Below are 21105 nucleotides of genomic sequence, written 5' to 3'. Positions count from 1 at the left end.
TCCGTGGGGGGTTAGGGGGCGCCCCCCACGTGTGGGGCAGTTTTAGGGTCCCCCCAATGGGATGATTTGTTGGGGGGGGGGGGCTGCTTTGGAGCCCCCCCAGATTTTGCCCCCCCCTCCTCCCCCCATCTTCGGGCCCCTCCCCCCCGGATGTGGGGGGCGGTTTTGGGCCCCCCCCGAGTTCCGGTGGTTTTGAGGTTCCCCCCACGTTTCGGGCCCCCCCCGGATGTGGGGGGCGGTTTTGGGGTGTCCCCCCCGTCCCACCCCCTGAGTCACCCCACGTGGCCTCCCGGGGAGGGGCGGGGCCGCAGCCAATGGGAGGGCGCGGCGGGGGGCGGGGGCGGGGCGGGGCGGGGCCCGGGGGGGTTTCCCCGCGCGCGCGGGCCGGGGGGGTCAGAGCGGCCATGGGGGGGCTCGGGCTCGCGCGCCTCCTGCTGCTCGTGGGCGGAGCCTCCGCGGTGCTGCGGTGAGAGGGGGGGGGGGGGGGCCCGGACGCCTGGGTCCCCGGGGGATGGGGGATCCCGAACGCCTGGGTCCTTTGGGGGATGGGGGGTCCCGAACACCTGGGTCCTTTGGGGGATGGGGGGGTCCCGAACGCCTGGGTCCCCGGGGGGGATGGGGGGTCCCGAACACCTGGGTCCTTTGAGGGATGGGGGGGATCCAGAACGCCTGGGTCCTTTGGGGGATGGGGGATCCCGAACACCTGGGTCCTTTGAGGGATGGGGGGGATCCCGAACGCCTGGGTCCTTTGGGGGGATGGGAGGTCCCGAACACCTGGGTCCTTTGAGGGATGGGGGGGATCCAGAACGCCTGGGTCCTTTGGGGGGATGGGAGGTCCCGAACGCCTGGGTCCTTTGGGGGATGGGGGGGTCCCGAACGCCTGGGTCCTTTGGGGGGATGGGAGGTCCCGAACACCTGGGTCCTTTGAGGGATGGGGGGGATCCAGAACGCCTGGGTCCTTTGGGGGGATGGGAGGTCCCGAACACCTGGGTCCTTTGAGGGATGGGTGGGTCCCGGACGCCTGGGTCCCCGGGGGGATGGGAGATCCCCGGGGGGATGGGGGGTCCCGGGACGCCTGGGTCCTTTGAGGGATGGGGGGTTCCCGAACGCCTGGGTCCTTTGGGGGATGGGGGGTCCCGAACGCCTGGGTCCTTTGGGGGATGAGGGGGTCCCGAACGCCTGGGTCCTTTGGGGGATGGGGGGTCCCGAACGCCTGGGTCCTTTGGGGGATGGGGGTCCCGAACACCTGGGTCCTTTGGGGGATGGGGGGTTCCCGAACGCCTGGGTCCTTTGGGGGATGGGGGGTCCCGAACGCCTGGGTCCTTTGGGGGATGGGGGTCCCGAACGCCTGGGTCCTTTGGGGGATGGGGGGTCCCGAACACCTGGGTCCTTTGGGGGATGGGGGGGTCCCGAACACCTGGGTCCTTTGGGGGATGGGGGGGATCCAGAACGCCTGGGTCCTTTGGGGGATGAGGGGTCTGAACGCCTGGGTCCTTTGGGGGATGGGGGGTTCCCGAACTCCTGGGTCCCCTGTTGTCGGGGGTGGGGTTCCCGGACGCCTGGGTCCCCAGGGCAGGGCCGGAGGGGGTGGGGCTCCCGGACGCCTGGGTCCCCGGGCGGGGCCCAGCGGGGGCGGGAGCCGGTTGGACCCGCTGATTTCCGGCCCCGCCCGGGGAGGGGGGGGTGACCCCTCGCGTGACCTTTGACCCCCATCGTGACCCCGGGACCTTGAGGTCCCTCATTACCCCCAAGTTCATTAACGCCGGGGGGCGGGGCCTGGAGAGCCCTCGTTAATTAACCTCATTAACCCACCTGGGCCCCACCCCCAAACCCCCATCTCGTTAACCTCATTATCTCATTAACCCCCCATCCCGCTCTCATTAACCTCGTTAGCCCAGCGCTCGTTAGTGCCCGGGGACCCCTGGGGGTGCCCCCATTAACCTCATTAACCTCATTAACCTCCCCTTGAGCTCGTTACGCTCGTTACCCTCATTAACTTCTCATTAAGCTCATTAACTCCCCCCAGCTCCCCCTCAGCAGCCTCATTAAGTTAATGAGCTTCATTAAGCCCAGGGGTGCCCCTCCCCCCCGGGGGTCTCGCGCTTTGGGGTCCCCCCCACGTTGACCCCCGGTTGACCCCGGTTGACCCCGGTTGACCCCGGTTGCCCCCTCGCTAACGCGTCTCCCCTCCCCCAGCATCCCCCTGGCGCGGGGCCCCTGGGTGCCCCCCAAGTTCTGGGGGTGGGGGAGGGGCCCCCGCAGCCGCAGTGGGGGAGGGGCGGCCGCGGCCCCCGCGCGACTCCAGAACTACATGGACGTGAGTGGGGGAGGGGCGGGGGGGGCGCGCGTCCGTTGTCCGTGGGGTGGGGATGGGTGGGGAGTGGCCATTGGTGACCCCATGACCCCGCTGACCTGTTGGTGCCCCCACTGTGACCCCGCATTGACCCTGTGGTGACCCCGCGGTGCCCCTGCTGTGACCCCATGCCCCGCTGTGCCCCTGTGACCCCGCCGTGACCCTGTGACCCCGCCGTGACCCTGTGGCTGACCCTGCGTCCCTGCGGTGACCCCAGTGCCCCCCTGGTGCCCCCGTGGTTACCCTGTAACCCCCCCGTGACACCACGGTGACCCCTGCGACCCCCCTGTGACCCCGCAGTGACCCTTTGGTTGACCTGTGACCCCTTGGTTGACCTGTGACCTCCCAGTGACCCCATGGTTACCCTGTGACCCCCCTGTGACCCTGAGGTGACCCCTTGGTTATCTTGTGACCCCCCCCCCCCGGTGACCCCCCCGTGGTGACCTCTTGGTTACCCTGTGACCCCCCTGTGCCCCCATTGCTGACCCCTCTGTGCCCCCATTGCTGACCCCTCTGTGCCCCCTCTGTGACCCCATAGCTGACCCCTCTGTGACCCCCCTGTGCCCCCATTGCTGCCCCCCCGTGCCCCCACTGCTGACCCCCTGTGCCCCCCCTGTGCCCCCGTTGCTGACCCCGTGCCCCCATTGCTGACCCCCCTGTGCCCCCCCGTGCCCCCGTTGCTGACCCCGTGCCCCCATTGCTGACCCCCCTGTGCCCCCCCGTGCCCCCGTTGCTGACCCCGTGCCCCCATTGCTGACCCCCCTGTGCCCCCATTGCTGCCCCCCCTGTGCCCCCGTTGCTGACCCCCCTGTGCCCCCCCTGTGCCCCCGTTGCTGACCCCCCTGTGCCCCCCCTGTGCCCCCATTGCTGACCCCTCTGTGCCCCCTCTGTGCCCCCATTGCTGCCCCCCCGTGCCCCCCCCGTGCCCCCCCTGTGCCCCCATTGCTGACCCCCCTGTGCCCCCCCCGTGCCCCCGTTGCTGACCCCCGTGCCCCCCCGTGCCCCAGGCGCAGTTCTACGGGACCATCGGGCTGGGGACGCCCCCCCAGCAGTTCCAGGTGGTGTTCGACACGGGCTCCGCCGACCTCTGGGTGCCCTCGGCGCGCTGCTGCCGCCTCTACCTGGCCTGCTGTAGGGGCGGGGCCTGGGGGGGCGGGGCCTGGGAGGGGCGGGGCCTCAACAGCTGCTGCCGCCTCTACCTGGCCTGCTGTAGGGGCGGGGCCTGGGGGGGCGGGGCTTCGGGGGGTGGGGCCTGGAGGGCGGGGCCTCAGCTGCTGCTGCCGCCTCTACCTGGCCTGCTGTAGGGGCGGGGCCTGGGGGGGCGGGGCTTCGGGAGGCGGGGCCTGGGGAGGGGCGGGGCTTCGGGAGGGGCGGGGTTTGGGAGGGGCGGGGCCTGGAGATGCTGCTGGCTCTACATGGCCTGCTGTGAGGGGGGGGGCCTGAAGGGGTGGGGCCTGGAGGAGAGGGAGGAGTCAGAGGGATGGGGAGGAGCCCGTGTTCCCCATGTGTCCCCCGTGTGTCCTGTGCGTGTCCCATGTCCCGTGTCCCCCGTGTGTCCCCCGTGTGTCCCCTGTGTGTCCGGTGTCCCCACGTCCATGTGTCCCCTGTCCCCCGTGTGTCCCGTGTCCCCACGTTCATGTGTCCGGTGTCCCCCGTGTGTCCCCCATGTGTCCGGTGTCCCCACGTCCATGTGTCCCCTGTCCCCCGTGTGTCCCGTGTCCCCACGTCCACGTGTCCCGTGTCCCCCTGTGTCCCCACGTCCATGTGTCCGGTGTCCCCACGTCCACGTGTCCCGTGTCCCCCTGTGTCCCCACGTCCATGTGTCCGGTGTCCCCACGTCCATGTGTTCCGTGTCCCCCGTGTGTCCCGTGTCCCCACGTCCACGTGTCCCGTGTCCCCCGTGTGTCCCCCGTGTGTCCCCTGTGTGTCCGGTGTCCCCACGTCCATGTGTCCCCTGTCCCCCGTGTGTCCCGTGTCCCCACGTCCACGTGTCCCTGTGTCCCCGCCCCCAGGGCTGCACCCGCACTACCACCCCTCGCGCTCCTCCACCCACCGGCCCAACGGCTCCGCCTTCGCCATCACCTACGGCAGCGGCAGCCTGCGCGGCTTCCTCAGCCAGGACACGCTGCAGGTGGGCGGGGCCGGGGGCGGGGCCTGGGGCGGGGCCGGGGGCGGGCGGGGCTTCCTCAGCCAGGACACGCTGCAGGGGGGCGGGGCCGGGGGCAGGGCCGGGGGCGGGGCCGGGGGCGGGCGGGGCTTCCTCAGCCAGGACACGCTGCAGGTGGGCGGAGCCAGGGGCGGGGCCAGGGAGGGGCGAGGCTTCCTCAGCCAGGACACGCTGCAGGTGGGCGGGGCCGGGAGGGGCGGGGCCAGGGAGGGGCGGGGCTTCCTCAGCCAGGACACGCTGCAGGTAGGCGGGGCCGGGAGGGGCAGGGCCAGGGGCGGGGCTCCCTGAGCCAGGGCGCGCTGCAGGGGTTGGTTGGGGGGGTCCTGCTGCCCCCGATGCCTGGGTCCCTGGGTGGCTGGGGGTCCCCGTTCCCTCCCGAACGCCTGGGTCCCTGGGGTCCCTGGGGTCCCCGTTCCGCCCCGGACGCCTGGGTCCCCGCAGGTGTCGAACGTGTCGGTGCCGAACCAGACGTTCGCGGAGGCCGTGGCGCTGCCCGGCTTCGCCTTCGCGGCCGCGCGCTTCGACGGCATCCTGGGCCTGGCCTTCCCGGCCGCGGCCGCCGGCCCCGCGCGGCCCGTGTTCGACAGCATGATGGACATGGGGCTGTTCCGGAACAACGTCTTCTCCTTCCGCCTGCGACGGTGAGAACACCCGGAGACACCCGGCAACACCCACACAACACACTGACCACACTGATATAACACACTGACCACACTGATATAACTCACTGATAATGTGATGGACATGGGGCTGTTCCGGAACAACATCTTCTCCTTCTGCCTGTGACGGTGGGAACACCCGGAAACACCCGGCAACACCCACACAACAGCCCCACAACACACTGACCACACTGATATAACACACTGACCACACTGATATAACACACTGACCACACGATGGACATGGGGCTGTTCCAGAACAACGTCTTCTCCTTCCGCCTGCGACGGTGAGAACACCTGGAAACACCCCCACAACACCCACACAACACACTGACAACACCCCCACAACACCCTGACAACACCCACACCGATAACACACTGGTCACGCTGATATAACACACTGGTCACATGATGGACATGGGGCTGTTCCAAAACAACATCTTCTCCTTCCGCCTGCGACGGTGAGAACACCCCCACAACACCCCCACAACACTGATTGAGAACACACTGATAACCGCTTGATAACAACCTGACCACCCCCTGGGACCCCCAAACCCCCCTGACCCCACACAACCCCCTTGGGACCCCAGCCCCCCATAACCCCCCTGACCCCCAACCCCCATAACCCCCTTGGGAACCCAAACCCCCTGAACCCCACCCCCCCATAAGCCCCCTGGATCCTGAACCCCCAGACCCCCATAACCCGCCTTGGGACCCCATAACCCCCCTTGGGACCCCAACCCCCAGCCCCCCCTAACCCCCTGCCCCCCCCGCTGTGTTGCAGGGGGGTGGACGAGGGGGACGAGGGGGACGGGGGGGAGCTGCTCCTGGGGGGCATCAACCCCCAACACTTCCGGGGGTCCCTGCGCTACATCAACGTCACCCGCGCCAGCTACTGGCAGCTGCACATGGACCGGTGAGACCCCAAAAACCCCCGGAACACCCCCAAAAACCCCCACAACACCCTGAAACCCCCCCAAAACCCCCCTAAAACCCCCCAAAACAGCCCAGAACGCCCCAAACCTCTATGGACTCCCCCAAACCGTCCACTGACCCCTTTATCTGCCCCGTGGGCCCCCCAAGTGACCCCGACCCCGTCTGCCCCATGGGACCCCCAACTGCCCCATGGGACCCCCAACTGCCCCTCAACCCCTATATCTGCCCCCCAACCCCACCGCCTGCCCCATGAAACCCCCAACTTCCCCCCCCAAACCCCCAGCTGCCCCATGGGCCCCACAAGTGATCACTTAGGACCCCCAACTATCCCTCACCCCCATCCCCCCCCATTGCCCCCCCTGCCCCCCAAGTCCCCCCTGCCCCCCAATCTCCCCCGACCCCCTCCCCCCCCAGGGTGACCGTGGGGTCCCAGAGCTGCCGGGACCCCCCCGACCCCCATTACCCCCCATCCCCCCATGACCCCATTGCCCCCCGCCCCCCTCCACCCCCAGGGTCACTATGGGGTCCCAGAGCTGCCGGGACCCCCATCCCCCCATGACCCCATTGCCCCCCGCCCCCCTCCCCCCAGGGTGACCGTGGGGTCCCAGAGCTGCCGGGACCCCCCGCTGTGCCGGGGGGGCTGCGCCGCCATCGTGGACACCGGGACGTCCCTGGTCACCGGGCCCAGCGACGACATCGAGCGGCTGCAGCAGCTGCTGGGGGCCACGCAGGCCGCGGGGGGCGAGGTACGCCCGGACGCCTGGGTCCCTTCAGGGGGGGCCGGACGCCTGGGTCCCTTCGGGGGGGGGCCGGACGCCTGGGTCCCTTCGGGGGGGGGCTGGACGCCTGGGTCCCTTCGGGGGGGGGCCGGACGCCTGGGTCCCTTCTGGGGGGGGGGCCGGACGCCTGGGTCCCTTTTTGGGGGGAGGTCCCGGATGCCTGGGTCCCTTTTTGGGGGGTGAGCACCCGGACACCTGGGTCACTTTCTGGTAGGGGACACCCGGGCGCCTGGGTCCCCTATGGGGGGGTCCCCATCCTGGATGCCTGGGTCCCCTAGGGGGTGGGGGTTCCCGTCCCGGACGCCTGGGTCCCCTGGGGGTGGGGGTTCCCGTCCCGGACGCCTGGGTCCCCTGGGGGTGGGGGTTCCCGTCCCGGACGCCTGGGTCCCGCGGTCACGCCCCGGACACCTGGGTCCCCTGGGGGTGGGGGTTCCCGTCCCGGACGCCTGGGTCCCCTGGGGGTGGGGGTTCCTGTCCCGGACGCCTGGGTCCCCTGGGGGTGGGGGTTCCCGTCCCGGACGCCTGGGTCCCCTGGGGGTGGGGGTTCCCGTCCCGGACGCCTGGGTCCCGTGGTCATGCCCCGGACGCCTGGGTCCCCTGGGGGTGGGGGTTCCCGTCCCGGACGCCTGGGTCCCGCGGTCACGGCCCGGACGCCTGGGTCCCTCAGTACGTGCTGGACTGTGCGAAGGTGCCGTCACTGCCCGCGGTGTCGTTCGTGCTGGGGGGACAGGAGTTCCTGGTGGGCCCGGAGCACTACGTGCTGCAGGTGGGGACGCGCCGGCCACCCGGGGTCACCCGGGGTCACCCGGGGTCACCCGGGGTCACCGTGTCACCATGTGTCACCATGTGTCACCCCGTCACCCTGGGTCACCCCATCACCCTGGGTCACCCCATCACCTGGCACTGTCTGTCACCCTGGGTCACCCTGTGTCACCTGTCACCCTGTGTCACTGTGTCACCTGTCACTGTGTCACCCTATGTCACCCTATGTCACTGTGTCACCTGTCACCCCATCACCCTGTGTCACCCCGTCACCCTGGGTCACCCCGTCACCTGGCACTGTCTGTCACCCTGGGTCACCCTGTGTCACCTGTCACCCTGTGTCACTGTGTCACCCTATGTCACCCTATGTCACTGTGTCACCTGTCACCCCATCAGCCTGTGTCACCCTATCATGCTGTGTCACCCCGTCACCTGGCACTGTCTGTCACCCTGGGTAACCCTGTGTCACCTGTCACCCTGTGTCACCTGTCACTGTGTCACCCTATGTCACCCTATGTCACCCTATGTCACTGTGTCACCTGTCACCCCATCAGCCTGTGTCACCCTATCATGCTGTGTCACCCCGTCACCTGGCACTGTCTGTCACCCTGGGTCACCCTGTGTCACCTGTCACCCTATGCCACTGTGTCACCTGGCACTGTGTCACCTGTCACCCCATCACCCTGTGTCACCTCATCACCTGTCACTGTGTCACCTGGTGCCCCATCACCCCATCACCATCTGTCACCGTGTCACCCTGTCACCGTCTGTCACCCTGGGTCACCCTGGGTCACCCTGGGTCACCTGTCACCCTGTGTCACTGTGTCACCCTGTGTCACCGTGTCACCCTGTGTCACCTTGTGTCACCTGTTACCCTGTGCCACCCTGTGTCACCTATAACCGGTCACCCTGTGTCACCCTATGTCACCTGTCACCCCGTCACCCTGTGTCACCCTGTGTCACCTGTTACCCTGGGTCACCTATAACCGGTCACCCTGGGTCACCCTATGTCACCTGTCACCCCATCACCCTATGTCACCCGTCAATGTCACCTGTCACCCTCTGTCACCCTATGTCACCCTGTCACCTGTCACCGTGTCACCCCGTCACCCCATGTCACCCCATCACTGTCTGTCACCCCATGTCCCCACATCCCTGTATCCCCGTGTCCGTGTGTCTGTCCAGGTGTCCCGCTGGGGGTCCCCGCTGTGCATCAGTGGGTTCATGGCCCTGGATGTCCCCATGTCCGTGTGTCTGTCCAGGTGTCCCGCTGGGGGTCCCCGCTGTGCATCAGTGGGTTCATGGCCCTGGATGTCCCCATGTCCGTGTGTCTGTCCAGGTGTCCCGCTGGGGGTCCCCGCTGTGCATCAGTGGGTTCATGGCCCTGGATGTCCCCATGTCCGTGTGTCTGCCCAGGTGTCCCGCTGGGGGTCCCCGCTGTGCATCAGTGGGTTCATGGCCCTGGATGTCCCCCCGCCCTCGGGGCCGCTCTGGATCCTGGGCGACGTTTTCCTCACCGCCCACTACGCCGTGTTCGACCGCGACCAGCGCCGCGTGGGGCTGGCGCCCAGCGCCTGAGCCCGGACGCCTGGGTCCCTCCTCTGACCCCCCCCCGGACGCCTGGGTCCCTCCTCTGACCCCCCCGGACGCCTGGGTCCCTCCTCTGACCCCCCCGGACGCCTGGGTCCCTCCTGTGAACCCCCGGACGCCTGGGTCCCTCCTCTGTCCCCCCCCGGACGCCTGGGTCCCTCCTCTGACCCCCCCGGACGCCTGGGTCCCTCCTGTGAACCCCCGGACGCCTGGGTCCCTCCTCTGACCCCCCGGACGCCTGGGTCCCTCCTGTGAACCCACAGGACGCCTGGGTCCCTCCACTGACCCGGACACCTGGGTCCCTCCTGTGAACCCCCCCCCCGGACGCCTGGGTCCCTCCTCTGACCCCCCCGGACGCCTGGGTCCTTCCACTGAACCAGACTCCTGGATTACTCTTGTGATCCCCCGGACGCCTGGGTCCCTCCAGAGACCCCCCCCGGACGCCTGGGTCCCTCCTGTGAACCCCCGGACGCCTGGGTCCCTCCTGTGAACCACCCCCGGATGCCTGGGTCCGTCCTGTGAACCCCCGGACTCCTGGGTCCCTCCAGAGACCCCCCCGGACGCCTGGGTCCCTCCTGTGAACCCCCGGACGCCTGGGTCCCTCCACTGACCCGGACACCTGGGTCCCTCCTGTGAGCCCCCGGACGCCTGGGTCCCCGCAGAGACCCCCGGACGCCTGGGTCCCTCCTGTGAACCCCCCAGGCACCTGGGTCCCCATAAGTGAGAGCCCGGACGCCTGGGTCCCCGCAGAGACCCCCGGACGCCTGGGTCCCCTTGTTTTTGGGGGTGTGTCCAATAAAGCTGCTGCTCTGGGGGCTCCTGGTCCCGGCTGCTCCTTGGGGGGGGTGGGGACCCCAAAACCTGTGACCCTCCCCCGGAACGCCCCCCCCGTTCCCTTCGCTCCTCCCCCGTGTGGGTGGGGCCTCGGCAGGAGGGCGGGGCCTGGCCAGCAGAGTGGGCGTGGTCTCACCTTACATTGGGCGGAGCCTCAGCACTCCCAGAGGCGCGCCGGCCCCTCGCCATTGGTCACCCCCATTGCGGTGGGAGTGGCTTCGGTACGCGGTGGGCGGAGCCTAGAGCCATGCCTTCTCCTCCCATTGGCTGCTCCCGCACGGTGGGTGTGCCCTCCCCGTCGGGTGGGCGTGCCCTCCCCACTCGGTGGGCGTGCCCTCCCTCTCGGTGGGCGCGGCTTCCCCTCCCATTGGCCGCTCTCCGATGTGTGGGCGTGTCCTTCCCCGCTGTGTGGGCGTGCCCTCCCCGCGGGGTGGGCGTGCCTTCCCCGCTCGGTGGGCGCGGCCTCCCCTCCCATTGGCCGCTCCCCTCACGGTGGGCGCGGCCTCCCCTCACGGTGGGCGTGCCCTCCCCGCCGGGTGGGCGTGCCTTCCCCGCTCGGTGGGCGCGGCCTCCCCTCCCATTGGCCGCTCCCCCCAGGGTGGGCGCGGCCTCCCCGCGCGGTGGGCGTGCCCCGGCCGCGCCTGCGCAGAGCGGCGCGCACGGCGGTGGCGGCGGGATGCGGCAGCGGCCGCTCCGCTCTCCCAGCCCGGCGGCGGCGGCCACAGCGACCGCGGCGCCCCCGCTGCCCCCGACGCCCCCGAGCCCCGGCGGCCCGCGGTCGCCGCCCCCGCCCCCGCCATGGGCTGGCAGGCGGAGCGCGACAAGGTGGTGATCAACGTGGGCGGCGTGCGGCACGAGACGTACCGCAGCACGCTGCAGACGCTGCCCGGGACGCGCCTGGCCGGGCTGGCCGAGCCGGGCGCCGCCGCCCGCTTCGACTACGACCCCTCGGCGGGCGAGTTCTTCTTCGACCGCCACCCGGCCGTGTTCGCCTACGTGCTCAACTACTACCGCACCGGGAAGCTGCACTGCCCGGCCGACGTGTGCGGGCCGCTCTTCGAGGAGGAGCTGGCGTTCTGGGGCATCGACGAGACGGACGTGGAGGCGTGCTGCTGGATGAACTACCGGCAGCACCGCGACGCGGAGGAGGCGCTCGACAGCTTCGAGAGCCCCGAGGCGCCGCGCCCGGCCGAGCCCGCCGAGCCCAAGCGGCTGTGCCTGGACGAGGCCCGGCCCGCCGGGTGGTGGCGCCGCTGGCGCCCGCGCCTCTGGGCGCTCTTCGAGGATCCCTACTCGTCCCGGATGGCCAGGGTGAGGGGCCGGGCCTGGGGGGGCTGGGGGGCTGGGAGGTCTGTGAGGGGGCTGGGGGGGTCTGGGGGGCCTATGAGGGGTCTGGGGGGGTCTGTGAGGGGGTTGGGGGGGTCTGGGGGGTCTGTGAGGGGGTTGGGGGGGTCTGGGGGGGTCTGGGGGGTCTGTGAGGGGGTTGGGGGGGTCTGGGGGGGACAGGGGGTCTGGGGGATCTGTGAGGGAGTTGGGGGGCATCTGTGAGGGGGTTGGGGGGGTCTGTGAGGGGGTTGGGGGTGTCTGGGGGGTCTGTGAGGGAGTTGGGGGGTGTCTGTGAGGGGTTTGGGGGGGTCTGGGGGGTCTGTGAGGGGGTTTGGGGGTGTCTGGGGGTTTGGGGGTCTGTCAGGGCTCTGTGAGGGGGTTTGGGGGTGTCTGAGGGGGTTTGGGGGTCTCTGAAGGGGTTTGGGGGTGTCTGGGGGGGTTTGGGGGGTCTGTGGTGTCTGTGGGAGGGCTGAAGGGTCTCTCGGGGGTCTGAGGAGGTTTGGGGGGTCTGTGGTGTCTCTGGGGGGGTTTAAGGGGCTTTCCCAGTGTCCCCCCCAGTGTCCTGTGTCCCCTGTCCCCGTGTCCCCCCCACTGTCCCGTGTCCCCTGTACCCCAGTGTCCCCCATAGCGTCCGTGTCCCCCCCAGTGTCCCCATGTGTCCCCCCCAGTGTCCCCCCTCGTTTCCCCATCCCCCGATGTCCCCGTGTCCCCCCCGTGTCCTCCCGTTCCCCGCCGCGTCCCCATCCCCCCCGTGTCCCCGCGTCCCCATCCCCCCCCCGTTTCCCCATCCCCCCCATCCCCCGTGTCCCCCCCTGTCCCCGTGTCCCCCCCCGTGTCCCCCCCGCTCCGGCTGCCGCTGCCGCATTGGGCCGGGGGGGGAGGGGGGACGGGACCGCACTGCGGTGCCCCCTCCCCCCCCCGGCCTACATCCCCTCCCCCCGTGTCCCACATCCCCTCCCCCCGGCCCCCCCGTGTCCCACATCCCCTCCCCCTGTCCCCCGAGTGTCCCCCGTGTCCCCAAACCCCCTCCCCCGCCTGGCCTAGATACGCCGTGTCCCCCCGTGTCCCCCCGTGTCCCCAAACCCACCCCAGTGCATCGAGGGTGGGAGGGGGAGGTCTGCAGCCGGACGCCTGGGTCCCTCCCGGACGCCTGGGTCCCCCAGGTGCTCGTATAGAGACTTTGCTGAGCTGGGGGGCTCTGATGCCCGGACGCCTGGGTCCCTGCTGTTGACTACAGAGGGGTTTGCTGCACTTGGGGGGTCAGGGGCCCGGATGCCTGGGTCCCCTCGTCCCTATATGGGGGTTCAGTGAGTGGGGGAGGGTCTGATGCCCGGACGCCTGGGTCCCCTCAGCGATTATGTAGTGATTTATTATACTTGGGGGGGTCTGGCACCCGGACGCCTGGGTCCCTCCCGGACGCCTGGGTCCCTCCCGGACGCCTGGGTCCCTCCCGGACGCCTGGGTCCCCCCAGTGCCTATACAGGGGTTTGGTGAACTTCAGGGGGATCTGGCACCCGGACGCCTGGGTCCCCCAAGTGCTTATATAGAGACTTGCTGTACTTGGGGGGGCTCTGATGCCCGGACGCCTGGGTCCCTCCAATGGCCATACAGGGGTTTGCTGTACTTGGGGGGGTCTGGCACCCGGACGCCTGGGTCCCTCCTGGACGCCTGGGTCCCTCCAATGGCCATACAGGGGTTTGCTGTACTTGGGGGGGTCTGACACCCGGACGCCTGGGTCCCTCCTGGACAGCTGGGTCCCCGCAGTGACTATGGTGCATTTTGTTGTTTTCTGTGCTTGGGGGGGGGTCTGGCACCCGGACGCCTGGGTCCCTCCCGGACGCCTGGGTCCCTCCAATGGCCATACAGGGGCTTGGTGAACTTTGCGGGGCATCTGGCACCCGGACGCCTGGGTCCCTCCGGACGCCTGGGTCCCTCCGGACGCCTGGGTCCCTCCGGACGCCTGGGCCCCCCAATGACCATAATGCATTTTCTGTACTTGGGGGCGGTCTGGCACCCGGACGCCTGGGTCCCTCCCGACCACCTGGGTCCCTCCGTCCGCCTGGCCCCCCTCACCCGCCCCCCTCCCCCGCAGTACGTGGCCTTCGCCTCGCTGTTCTTCATCCTCATCTCCATCACCACGTTCTGCCTGGAGACCCACGAGGCCTTCAACCGGGTGATCAACAAGACGGAGACGGTGGCCACGGGCAACGGGACGGGCAGCACGCAGGTGGCGCTGGAGGTGGAGACCGAGCCCTTCCTCACCTACGTGGAGGGCACCTGCGTGGTCTGGTTCACCTTCGAGTTCCTCATGCGCGTCAGCTTCTGCCCGGACAAGCGCGACTTCGTCAAGAGCTCGCTCAACATCATCGACTTCGTGGCCATCCTGCCCTTCTACCTGGAGGTGGGGCTGCGCGGTTTGTCCTCCAAGGCGGCCAAGGACGTCCTGGGCTTCCTGCGCGTCGTGCGCTTCGTGCGCATCCTGCGCATCTTCAAGCTCACGCGCCACTTCGTGGGGCTGCGGGTGCTGGGCCACACGCTGCGCGCCAGCACCAACGAGTTCCTGCTGCTGGTGATCTTCCTGGCGCTGGGCGTGCTCATCTTCGCCACCATGATCTACTACGCCGAGCGCATCGGCGCCGACCCCGACGACGTCACCGGGAGCCGCCACACCTACTTCAAGAACATCCCCATCGGCTTCTGGTGGGCCGTGGTGACCATGACCACGCTGGGCTACGGGGACATGTACCCCATGACGTGGTCGGGGATGCTGGTGGGCGCGCTGTGCGCGCTGGCGGGCGTGCTCACCATCGCCATGCCCGTGCCCGTCATCGTCAACAACTTCGGCATGTACTACTCGCTGGCCATGGCCAAGCAGAAGCTGCCCAAGAAGAAGAACAAGCACATCCCGCGCCCCCCCCAGCCCGGCTCGCCGGGCTTCGGGGCGCCCCAAAACCAGCCCGGGGTGGGCAGCCCCCCGCCCCCGCCCCCCCCGCCGCCGCGCGGCGCCGCCTGCCCCCTGGCGCAGGAGGAGGTGGTGGAGATCAACAGGGCGGGTGAGCGCAGGTTATGGGGGTTTGGGGGGGTTGGGGTGGGTTGGGGTGGGTTGGGGGTTATGGGGGAGATCAACAGGGCGGGTGAGCGCAGGTTATGGGGGTTTGGGGGGGTTTGGGGGGGTTTGGGGGGGTTGGGGTGGGTTGGGGGGTTTGGGGGTTATGGTGGAGATCAACAGGGCGGGTGAGCGCAGGTTATGGGGGTTTGGGGGGGTTTGGGGGGTTGGGGTGGGTTGGGGGGTTTGGGGGTTATGGGGGAGATCAACAGGGCGGGTGAGCGCAGGTTATGGGGGTTTGGGGTGGGTTAGGGGGTTATGGGGGGGTTGGGGTGGGTTGGGGTGTTATGGGGGGTTTGGGGGTTATGGGGGGCTGGGGGTTATGGGGGGGATCAGCAGGGCTGGGTGTCCCCATGACCAGTATCTGTGTGTCTGTCCCCCTGACCGGTGTCCGTGTGTCTGTTCCCCCATAACCTGGGTGTCCCCCCATCACTGGGGTGTCTGTGTGTCTGTCCCCATGACCGGTGTCCGTGTGTCTGTCCCTCCATCACTGGGGTGTCCATGTGTCTGTCCCCCTGACCGGTGTCTGTGTGTCCCCATGACTGATGTCCGTGTGTCTGTCCCCCCATCCCTGGGGTGTCCGTGTGTCTGTCCCCCCATCCCTGGGGTGTCCGTGTGTCCGTCCCCCCGACCGGTGTCCGTGTGTCTGCCGGCAGAGCCGCGGCCGAACGGGGAGGCGGGGCGCGCGGCGCTGGCGCTGGAGGACTGCCCCCCCATCGAGCAGCCCCCCGAGGAGCGGGCGGGGGGCCCCCCCGGGGCAGCCCCCACTGCCGGGGGCCCCCGCGAGCGCTGCGGCCGCGACCGCGCCTGCTTCCTGCTGCGCCCCGAGCGCGCCGGGCCCCCCGACGGCGCCCTGCGCAAAGGTGGGACCCCATAACCCCCCGGGACCCCCATAACCCCCCGGGACCCCCATAACCCCCCCGACAGCGCCCTGCGCAAAGGTGGGTGCGGGGATCCCCAATATCCCCCCCGGGACCCCCATAACCCCTGGGTGCCCCCATATCCACTGGGGTCCCCATAATCCCTCCCCGGGTACCCCCATAACCTCCCCCCCCAGGGATCCCCATAATCCCTCCCCGGGTACCCCCATATCCACTGGGGTCCCCAAACCCCCCCCAAGAACCCCAAAACTCAATGGGGGTGCACACAGCCCCCCCCCCAGGCACCCCAAAGTACACTGGGGGCCCCATAACCCCCCTGGGCACCCCCATATCCCTTGGGGCCCCCTGAGCCCCCCATGCCCACCCCGGGGTCCCCAGCTCACCCCAAAGCCCCCAGGGGTCCCCAAACCCCCCTGAGACCCCCCCAATATCCCCCCCTCCCCGCATGCCCCCACCCCGGACGCCTGGGTCCCTCCCGGACGCCTGGGTCCCTCCCAGTCGCTGCTGTGGGAGCGGGTGGGGCTGCCCCCTCCCCCCCGAATTGGGGGGGGGCAGAGCTTGCGCAGACCCCCGGCGCTGGGGGGCTCTGGTGCTCCTTGCACACGCGCGTGCAAGCGGCCAGGCTGGCGGGGGGGTCCTCGTGCAAGGGTCCCCGTGCCAGGGTCCCTGTCCCTGAACCGCGGTCCCCAGTGCCCCCGAGTGACCCCGCCCCCGAGTGATGCTGACCCCGCCCCCGAGTGATGCTGACCCCACCCCCGAGTGATGCTGACCCCGCCCCCGAGTGACCCCGCCCCCGAGTGATGCTGACCCCGCCCCCGAGTGATGCTGACCCCGCCCCCGAGTGACCCCGCCCCCGAGTGATGCTGACCCCGCCCCCGAGTGATGCTGACCCCGCCCCCGAGTGACCCCGCCCCCGAGTGATGCTGACCCCGCCCCCGAGTGACCCCTCCCCCGAGTGATGCTGACCCCGCCCCCGAGTGACCCCGCCCCCGAGTGATGCTGACCCCGCCCCCGAGTGACCCCGCCCCAGGGTGATGCTGACCCCGCCCCCGAGTGACCCCGCCCCAGGGTGATGCTGACCCCGCCCCCGAGTGACCCCGCCCCCGAGTGATGCTGACCCCGCCCCCGAGTGATGCTGACCCCGCCCCCGAGTGATGCTGACCCCGCCCCCGAGTGACCCCGCCCCCGAGTGATGCTGACCCCGCCCCCGAGTGACCCCGCCCCCGAGTGATGCTGACCCCGCCCCCGAGTGACCCCGCCCCCGAGTGATGCTGACCCCGCCCCCGAGTGACCCCGCCCCAGGGTGATGCTGACCCCGCCCCCGAGTGACCCCGCCCCCAAGAGATGCTGACCCCGCCCCCGAGTGATGCTGACCCCGCCCCCGAGTGGCCCCACCCCCGAGTGATGCTGACCCCGCCCCCGAGTGATACTGACTCCACCCCAGAGTGACCCCGCCCCAGAGTGGCCCTGCCCCTGAGTGATGCTGACCCCGCCCCCCAGTGACCCCACCCCCGAGTGACCCCGCCCATCAGCTGACCCCGCCCCCAGACTGACCTCGCTCCTCAGCTGACTCCGCCCTCAGATTGACCCCGCCCCCCGGGTGACCCCGCCCCTCAGGTCACCCCGCCCATCAGCTGACTCCGCCCTCAGAGTGACCCCACCCCTCTGTGACCCTGCCCCTCAGCTGACCCCGCCCCTCAGCTGACTCCGCCCTCAGATTGACCCCGCCCCTCTGTGACCCCGCCCCTCAGCTGACCCCGCCCCTTTCCCGTCTCCCCAGCGCTCGTCACCGCCTGAGAGCCCACGCGGCGCCGCAGGTCAGATGGGCGGGGCCTCCCGGCCACGCCCCCGGGCCAACCCCGCCCCTTCGCGCTTGGGCCCCTCCCCTTCGCTGTGCATGCGCATCCCCCCCTCCCCCCCTCCCAGCTCGTGCCCGGACGCCTGGGTCCCTTTTGGCGCTTTTTGGGGGGGGGGGGGGGGGGATCCCGCATGCCTGGGTCCCCCCAGCTTGGCAGGGGCTCCCCGAACGCCTGGGTCCCTCCTCCTCCCCCAACCCCCCCAAATATCCCCCCAAATCCCTGGGTGGGGGGGGGGGGGGCATCTCCTGGGGGGTCCCCAAACTCCTTGTGGGGGGGGTCCCCAAATCCCGAGACCCTCCCAGATTCCTTGGGGGGGGGGGGAATCCTCCATTTTTTGGGGGGCGGGGGGGTGTCCCAATCTCTTGGGGGTTCCCAAATTCCTACTGGGGGGGGGTCCCCAATTTTCTGTTGCGGGGTGGGGAGGGTGCCTCCCAATTTCAGGGTGATCCCTAAAATTTAGGGGGGGGGATCCCCCATTTCCTGGGGGGGGGGGGGGGTCTGAACTCGGGGGGTTCCCCAGTTCCATGTGGGGGGGGTCCCATTTTTCGGGGGGATTTTGTGGTTTATTTTGGGGGGATTTGGGGGTTTTTTGGGGTGGATTTTCGGGGTTTTTTTGGGGTTCGGGGGGGTGGGGGTACTGACCCCCCCCCCCATTTCCACCCCCCCAGGGTACGAGAAGTCCCGGAGCCTCAACAGCATCTCGGGGGTGCGGGTGGCCCCCGCCGCCCCCCCGCTGGGCCCGCCCAGCCCCCCCCGGCGCCCCCGCTCCCCCATCCCCTCCATCCTCTGAGCCCGTGGGGCCAAACGGGGGGGCAAAGGGGGACCCCCCACCCCCATGGCCGCACTGCACTTTCGGGGGTGTCCCCTCGCCCCCCCCCCCCCCCCGTGTGTGTCCCCACCCCCCCCGCCATGATCGCTCAGGACTTGGGGAGCCCCCAAATGTGCCGTGTCCCCCCCGTCTGTCCATCATCATTGTCCCCCCGTCTGTCCCCCATGTCCCCCCGTCTGTCCACCATTGTCCCCCCGTCTGTCCATCATCATTGTCCCCCCGTCTGTCCCCCATGTCCCCCCGTCTGTCCACCATTGTCCCCCCGTCTGTCCATCATCATTGTCCCCCGCTCTGTCCCCCGTGTCCCCCCAGCCCCGGGCTTCCCCCACAAGCAATAACTGGAGCCTCCGGACCCCCCCATAGCAGATTCGGGGCCACCGGGCGGGGTCCCCTCTGTCCCCACCGTCACCATGGTGGGACCTGAGACCCCCCCCACCCCCCCCCAACTGCGAGGCCAGGCTGCGTTTCCATGGCAACGGGAGCAGGCCGGGCTGCGTTTCCATAGCAATGGCGGTAGGCCTGGGCTTACTGCGACGCCAGGCTGCGTTTCCATGGCAACAGGACCAGGCCAGGCTGCGTTTCCATAGCAACGGGGGTAGGCCTGGCCCCACTGCGACGCCAGGCTGCGTTTCCATAGCAATGGGGGTAGGCCCGGCTGCGTTTCCATGGTGACAGAACCAGGCCGGGCTGCGTTCCCATAGCAACGGGCCCAGGCCTGACCCCCCCACCCTGCCCCCGCCCCCCGGGGGCACCAGGACCCCCCAGAACCTCCCCCATGTTGGGGGGGGGGGGAGGCATTTTGGGGGTGGGGGGGTCCCCCCGGCCCCCCCGTTCCGAGCCAGCATGTGTGCATGAGCCCGTGTTTATGGTATATGCAAAAAACACCCGATTAACCCAACCCTAATTAACCCAACCCCCCCCAATTGACCCAAACCCCCCCAACTGACCCAAACCCCCCCAAATGACCCAAACCCCCCAGAATTGACCCAAACCCCCCCAATTGACCCAAACCCCCCCAATTGACCCAAACTCCCCACAAATAACCCAAGCCCCCCCCATTAACCCAACCCCCCCATTAACTCACCCCCCCCCCAATTAACCCCTCACCCCCCCCCCCAACTTAACCCAAACCCTCCCATAATTATCCCAACCCCCCCAATTAACCCCCATCCCCTAATTCCCCCCCCCCCGTTTCGGGGCCCGTCCTCGGGCGCCTTATGCAACGACTCCTATGCAAATAAGATGCTAATGAGCACTAATTGCTCCCGCCCGCCCCGCCCCCCCCCGATTCGCTGCATGTTTGGGGGGGCCCCTCCCCCTCCTGCTTTTATTTTGGGGGGGGGGGGGGGGGGTGTCCCCAGCCCCTCCCCCCCCCGGGCTGCGCTGTATCGAGCTCCCCCCCCCCCCCCCTTACTATTTATTAACACCTCGTTAATTATTTATGCCCCGCCCCCTCCTGGGATCGTGCAATTCCCCTCCCCCCTGTCTCGGGTTGTTTTGGGGGGGGGGTGGGGGGGTGCCCCCCGTTTTTGGGGGGGGCTCTGACTCAGGAACGGGGGGGGCGGGGCTGTGCCAAACGGGGGGGCCCCCCGGGGGGGAGGGGCGGGGGGGGAGGGGCCAGAGCTCTATTTTTGGGAGGAGACTTTAATGAGGAATTTAATGAGCGACAATAAAAGTGACCGAAAAGTGGAGAAAACGGCCCGGAAATGGGGGGGGGGGGGGGGCGGGGTGGGACAGCACGGGGACCCCGGGTACCCGGACGCCTGGGTCCCTCCCGAAACCCTGGGTCCCTCCCCGAACTCCTGGGTCCCTCCCGAACTCCTGGGTCCCTCCCCGAACTCCTGGGTCCCCTCCTGAACTCCTGGGTCCCTCCCGAACCCCTGGGTCCCTCCCGAACTCCTGGGTCCCTCCCCGAACTCCTGGGTCCCTCCCGAACTCCTGGGTCCCATCACAGATCACACTGCGAATAGAAAAGCTCTTTATTGTGGACATTACGGGGGTGACGGGGACACAGGGGGTGTTTGGGACAAGGGGGGGGTGACAGGGACATGAGGGGTGACACTGACACGGGGGTGCTGGGGACACGGGGGTGCTGGGGACACAGGGACACGGGGGTGTTGGGGACACGGGGGTGTTGGGGCCACAGCGGGGGAGGGGACACACAGGGGACAGGGGGCGCTGGCCCCGGGGTCACAGTTCTGGTGTCACAGTGGCCTCGGTGGCCTCGCTCACAGTTTTGTCTCCCTCCCCTCCCCCCCTCCCCTCCCCTCCCCCCACCCCCCCCCCGTTAATTAATAAAAACCTCATCAGCAGCGCGGGGGGGCGGGGGCGGGGGCGTCACCCAGGGACGGGGACAACGGTGCCACCCCACCCCCAACACCCACGCCCCCCCCCCCCCAGGTGCTCGGCGTCACCTCAGTGTCACCTGCAGGGGGAGGGGACACAGCGTGGTCCCCGGGGGTTGCTGGGGTCACAGTGTCACCCCCAGGACCGGGGGTGTCACCCCCAGGGACGCGGTGTCACCCTTGGGGACATTCGGTCCCCACATTGTCCCCTGGGGCTGTGGCCGCGGTGGCACTTTGGGGACAGGGGACAGTTTGTCCCCAGTGGGGATGTGGCCCCGTCCCCCCCATTGTCACCTCAGGTGCCACAACCAATGTCCTTGTCACCCTGGGTGGGCAGGGGACGTGGCCTTGGCCTTGTCCTTGTCCTCGCTGGTGTCACAGTGACGTGGCCTTGACCTCACAGTTGTCACCGCAGGTGTCGTGGTGACTTGTCCTTGACCTTGTTGTCACCACGGGTGTCACAGTGACCTGGCCTTGACCTCACAGTTATCACGGTGACCTGGCCTTGACCTCACAGTTATCATGGTGACCTGGCCTTGACCTCGCAGCTGTCACGGTGACCTGGCCTTGACCTCACAGCTGTCACGGTGACCTGGCCTTGACCCCCAGTGCTGTCACCACAGGTGTCACCGTGACCTGGCCTTGACCTCAGCGGTGTCACAGTGACCCGGCCTTGACC

At 69.4% G+C, this 21105-nt stretch overlaps 2 protein-coding genes across 3 annotated transcripts; both read left to right on the top strand.

Moving 5' to 3' along the window:
- Positions 1–395: 395 nt before the first annotated feature.
- On the top strand, positions 396–9534 carry LOC136114282 (cathepsin D-like). Its single transcript, XM_071801100.1, has 10 exons — positions 396–466; positions 2197–2317; positions 3361–3484; positions 4366–4484; positions 4962–5161; positions 5964–6095; positions 6705–6861; positions 7562–7660; positions 9073–9244; positions 9456–9534. Exons 1-9 carry the CDS (start codon positions 405–407, stop codon positions 9232–9234), a joined length of 1176 nt encoding a protein of 391 aa, XP_071657201.1. The 5' UTR covers positions 396–404; the 3' UTR covers positions 9235–9244; positions 9456–9534.
- Positions 9535–10746: 1212 nt separating this feature from the next.
- LOC139826136 (voltage-gated potassium channel KCNC1-like) lies at positions 10747–18129 on the top strand. Of its 2 annotated transcripts, XM_071801097.1 has the most exons (5): positions 10747–11391; positions 13499–14459; positions 15169–15375; positions 17174–17210; positions 17921–18050. In XM_071801097.1, the coding sequence occupies exons 1-4, from the start codon at positions 10879–10881 to the stop codon at positions 17188–17190; spliced, it is 1698 nt and encodes a 565-aa protein (XP_071657198.1). In that variant the 5' UTR covers positions 10747–10878; the 3' UTR covers positions 17191–17210; positions 17921–18050. The 2 variants fall into 2 exon arrangements, with proteins under 2 accessions (XP_071657198.1, XP_071657197.1); XM_071801096.1 differs by lacking the exon at positions 17174–17210 and having other exon boundaries at positions 17921–18129.
- Positions 18130–21105: the final 2976 nt, after the last annotated feature.

Source organism: Patagioenas fasciata, chromosome 35, assembly GCF_037038585.1.
Source record: "Patagioenas fasciata isolate bPatFas1 chromosome 35, bPatFas1.hap1, whole genome shotgun sequence".
Classification (NCBI taxonomy): Eukaryota; Metazoa; Chordata; class Aves; order Columbiformes; family Columbidae; genus Patagioenas; species Patagioenas fasciata.
The sequence above is the reverse complement of the archived record's forward strand: the minus strand, read 5'-3'. Positions and strand labels throughout refer to the sequence as shown.

Bases quoted from the DNA above. Each gene is read 5' to 3' on its own strand.
- LOC136114282 (XM_071801100.1), top strand. From the start codon at position 405: ATGGGGGGGCTCGGGCTCGCGCGCCTCCTGCTGCTCGTGGGCGGAGCC. The intron at 4,485-4,961 runs GTGGGCGGGGCC...GGGTCCCCGCAG, and splicing joins TCAGCCAGGACACGCTGCAG to GTGTCGAACGTGTCGGTGCC. The intron at 6,862-7,561 runs GTACGCCCGGAC...TGGGTCCCTCAG, and splicing joins CGCAGGCCGCGGGGGGCGAG to TACGTGCTGGACTGTGCGAA.
- LOC139826136 (XM_071801096.1), top strand. From the start codon at position 10,879: ATGGGCTGGCAGGCGGAGCGCGACAAGGTGGTGATCAACGTGGGCGGC. The intron at 14,460-15,168 runs GTGAGCGCAGGT...GTCTGCCGGCAG, and splicing joins GGTGGAGATCAACAGGGCGG to AGCCGCGGCCGAACGGGGAG. The intron at 15,376-17,920 runs GTGGGACCCCAT...CCACCCCCCCAG, and splicing joins CGACGGCGCCCTGCGCAAAG to GGTACGAGAAGTCCCGGAGC.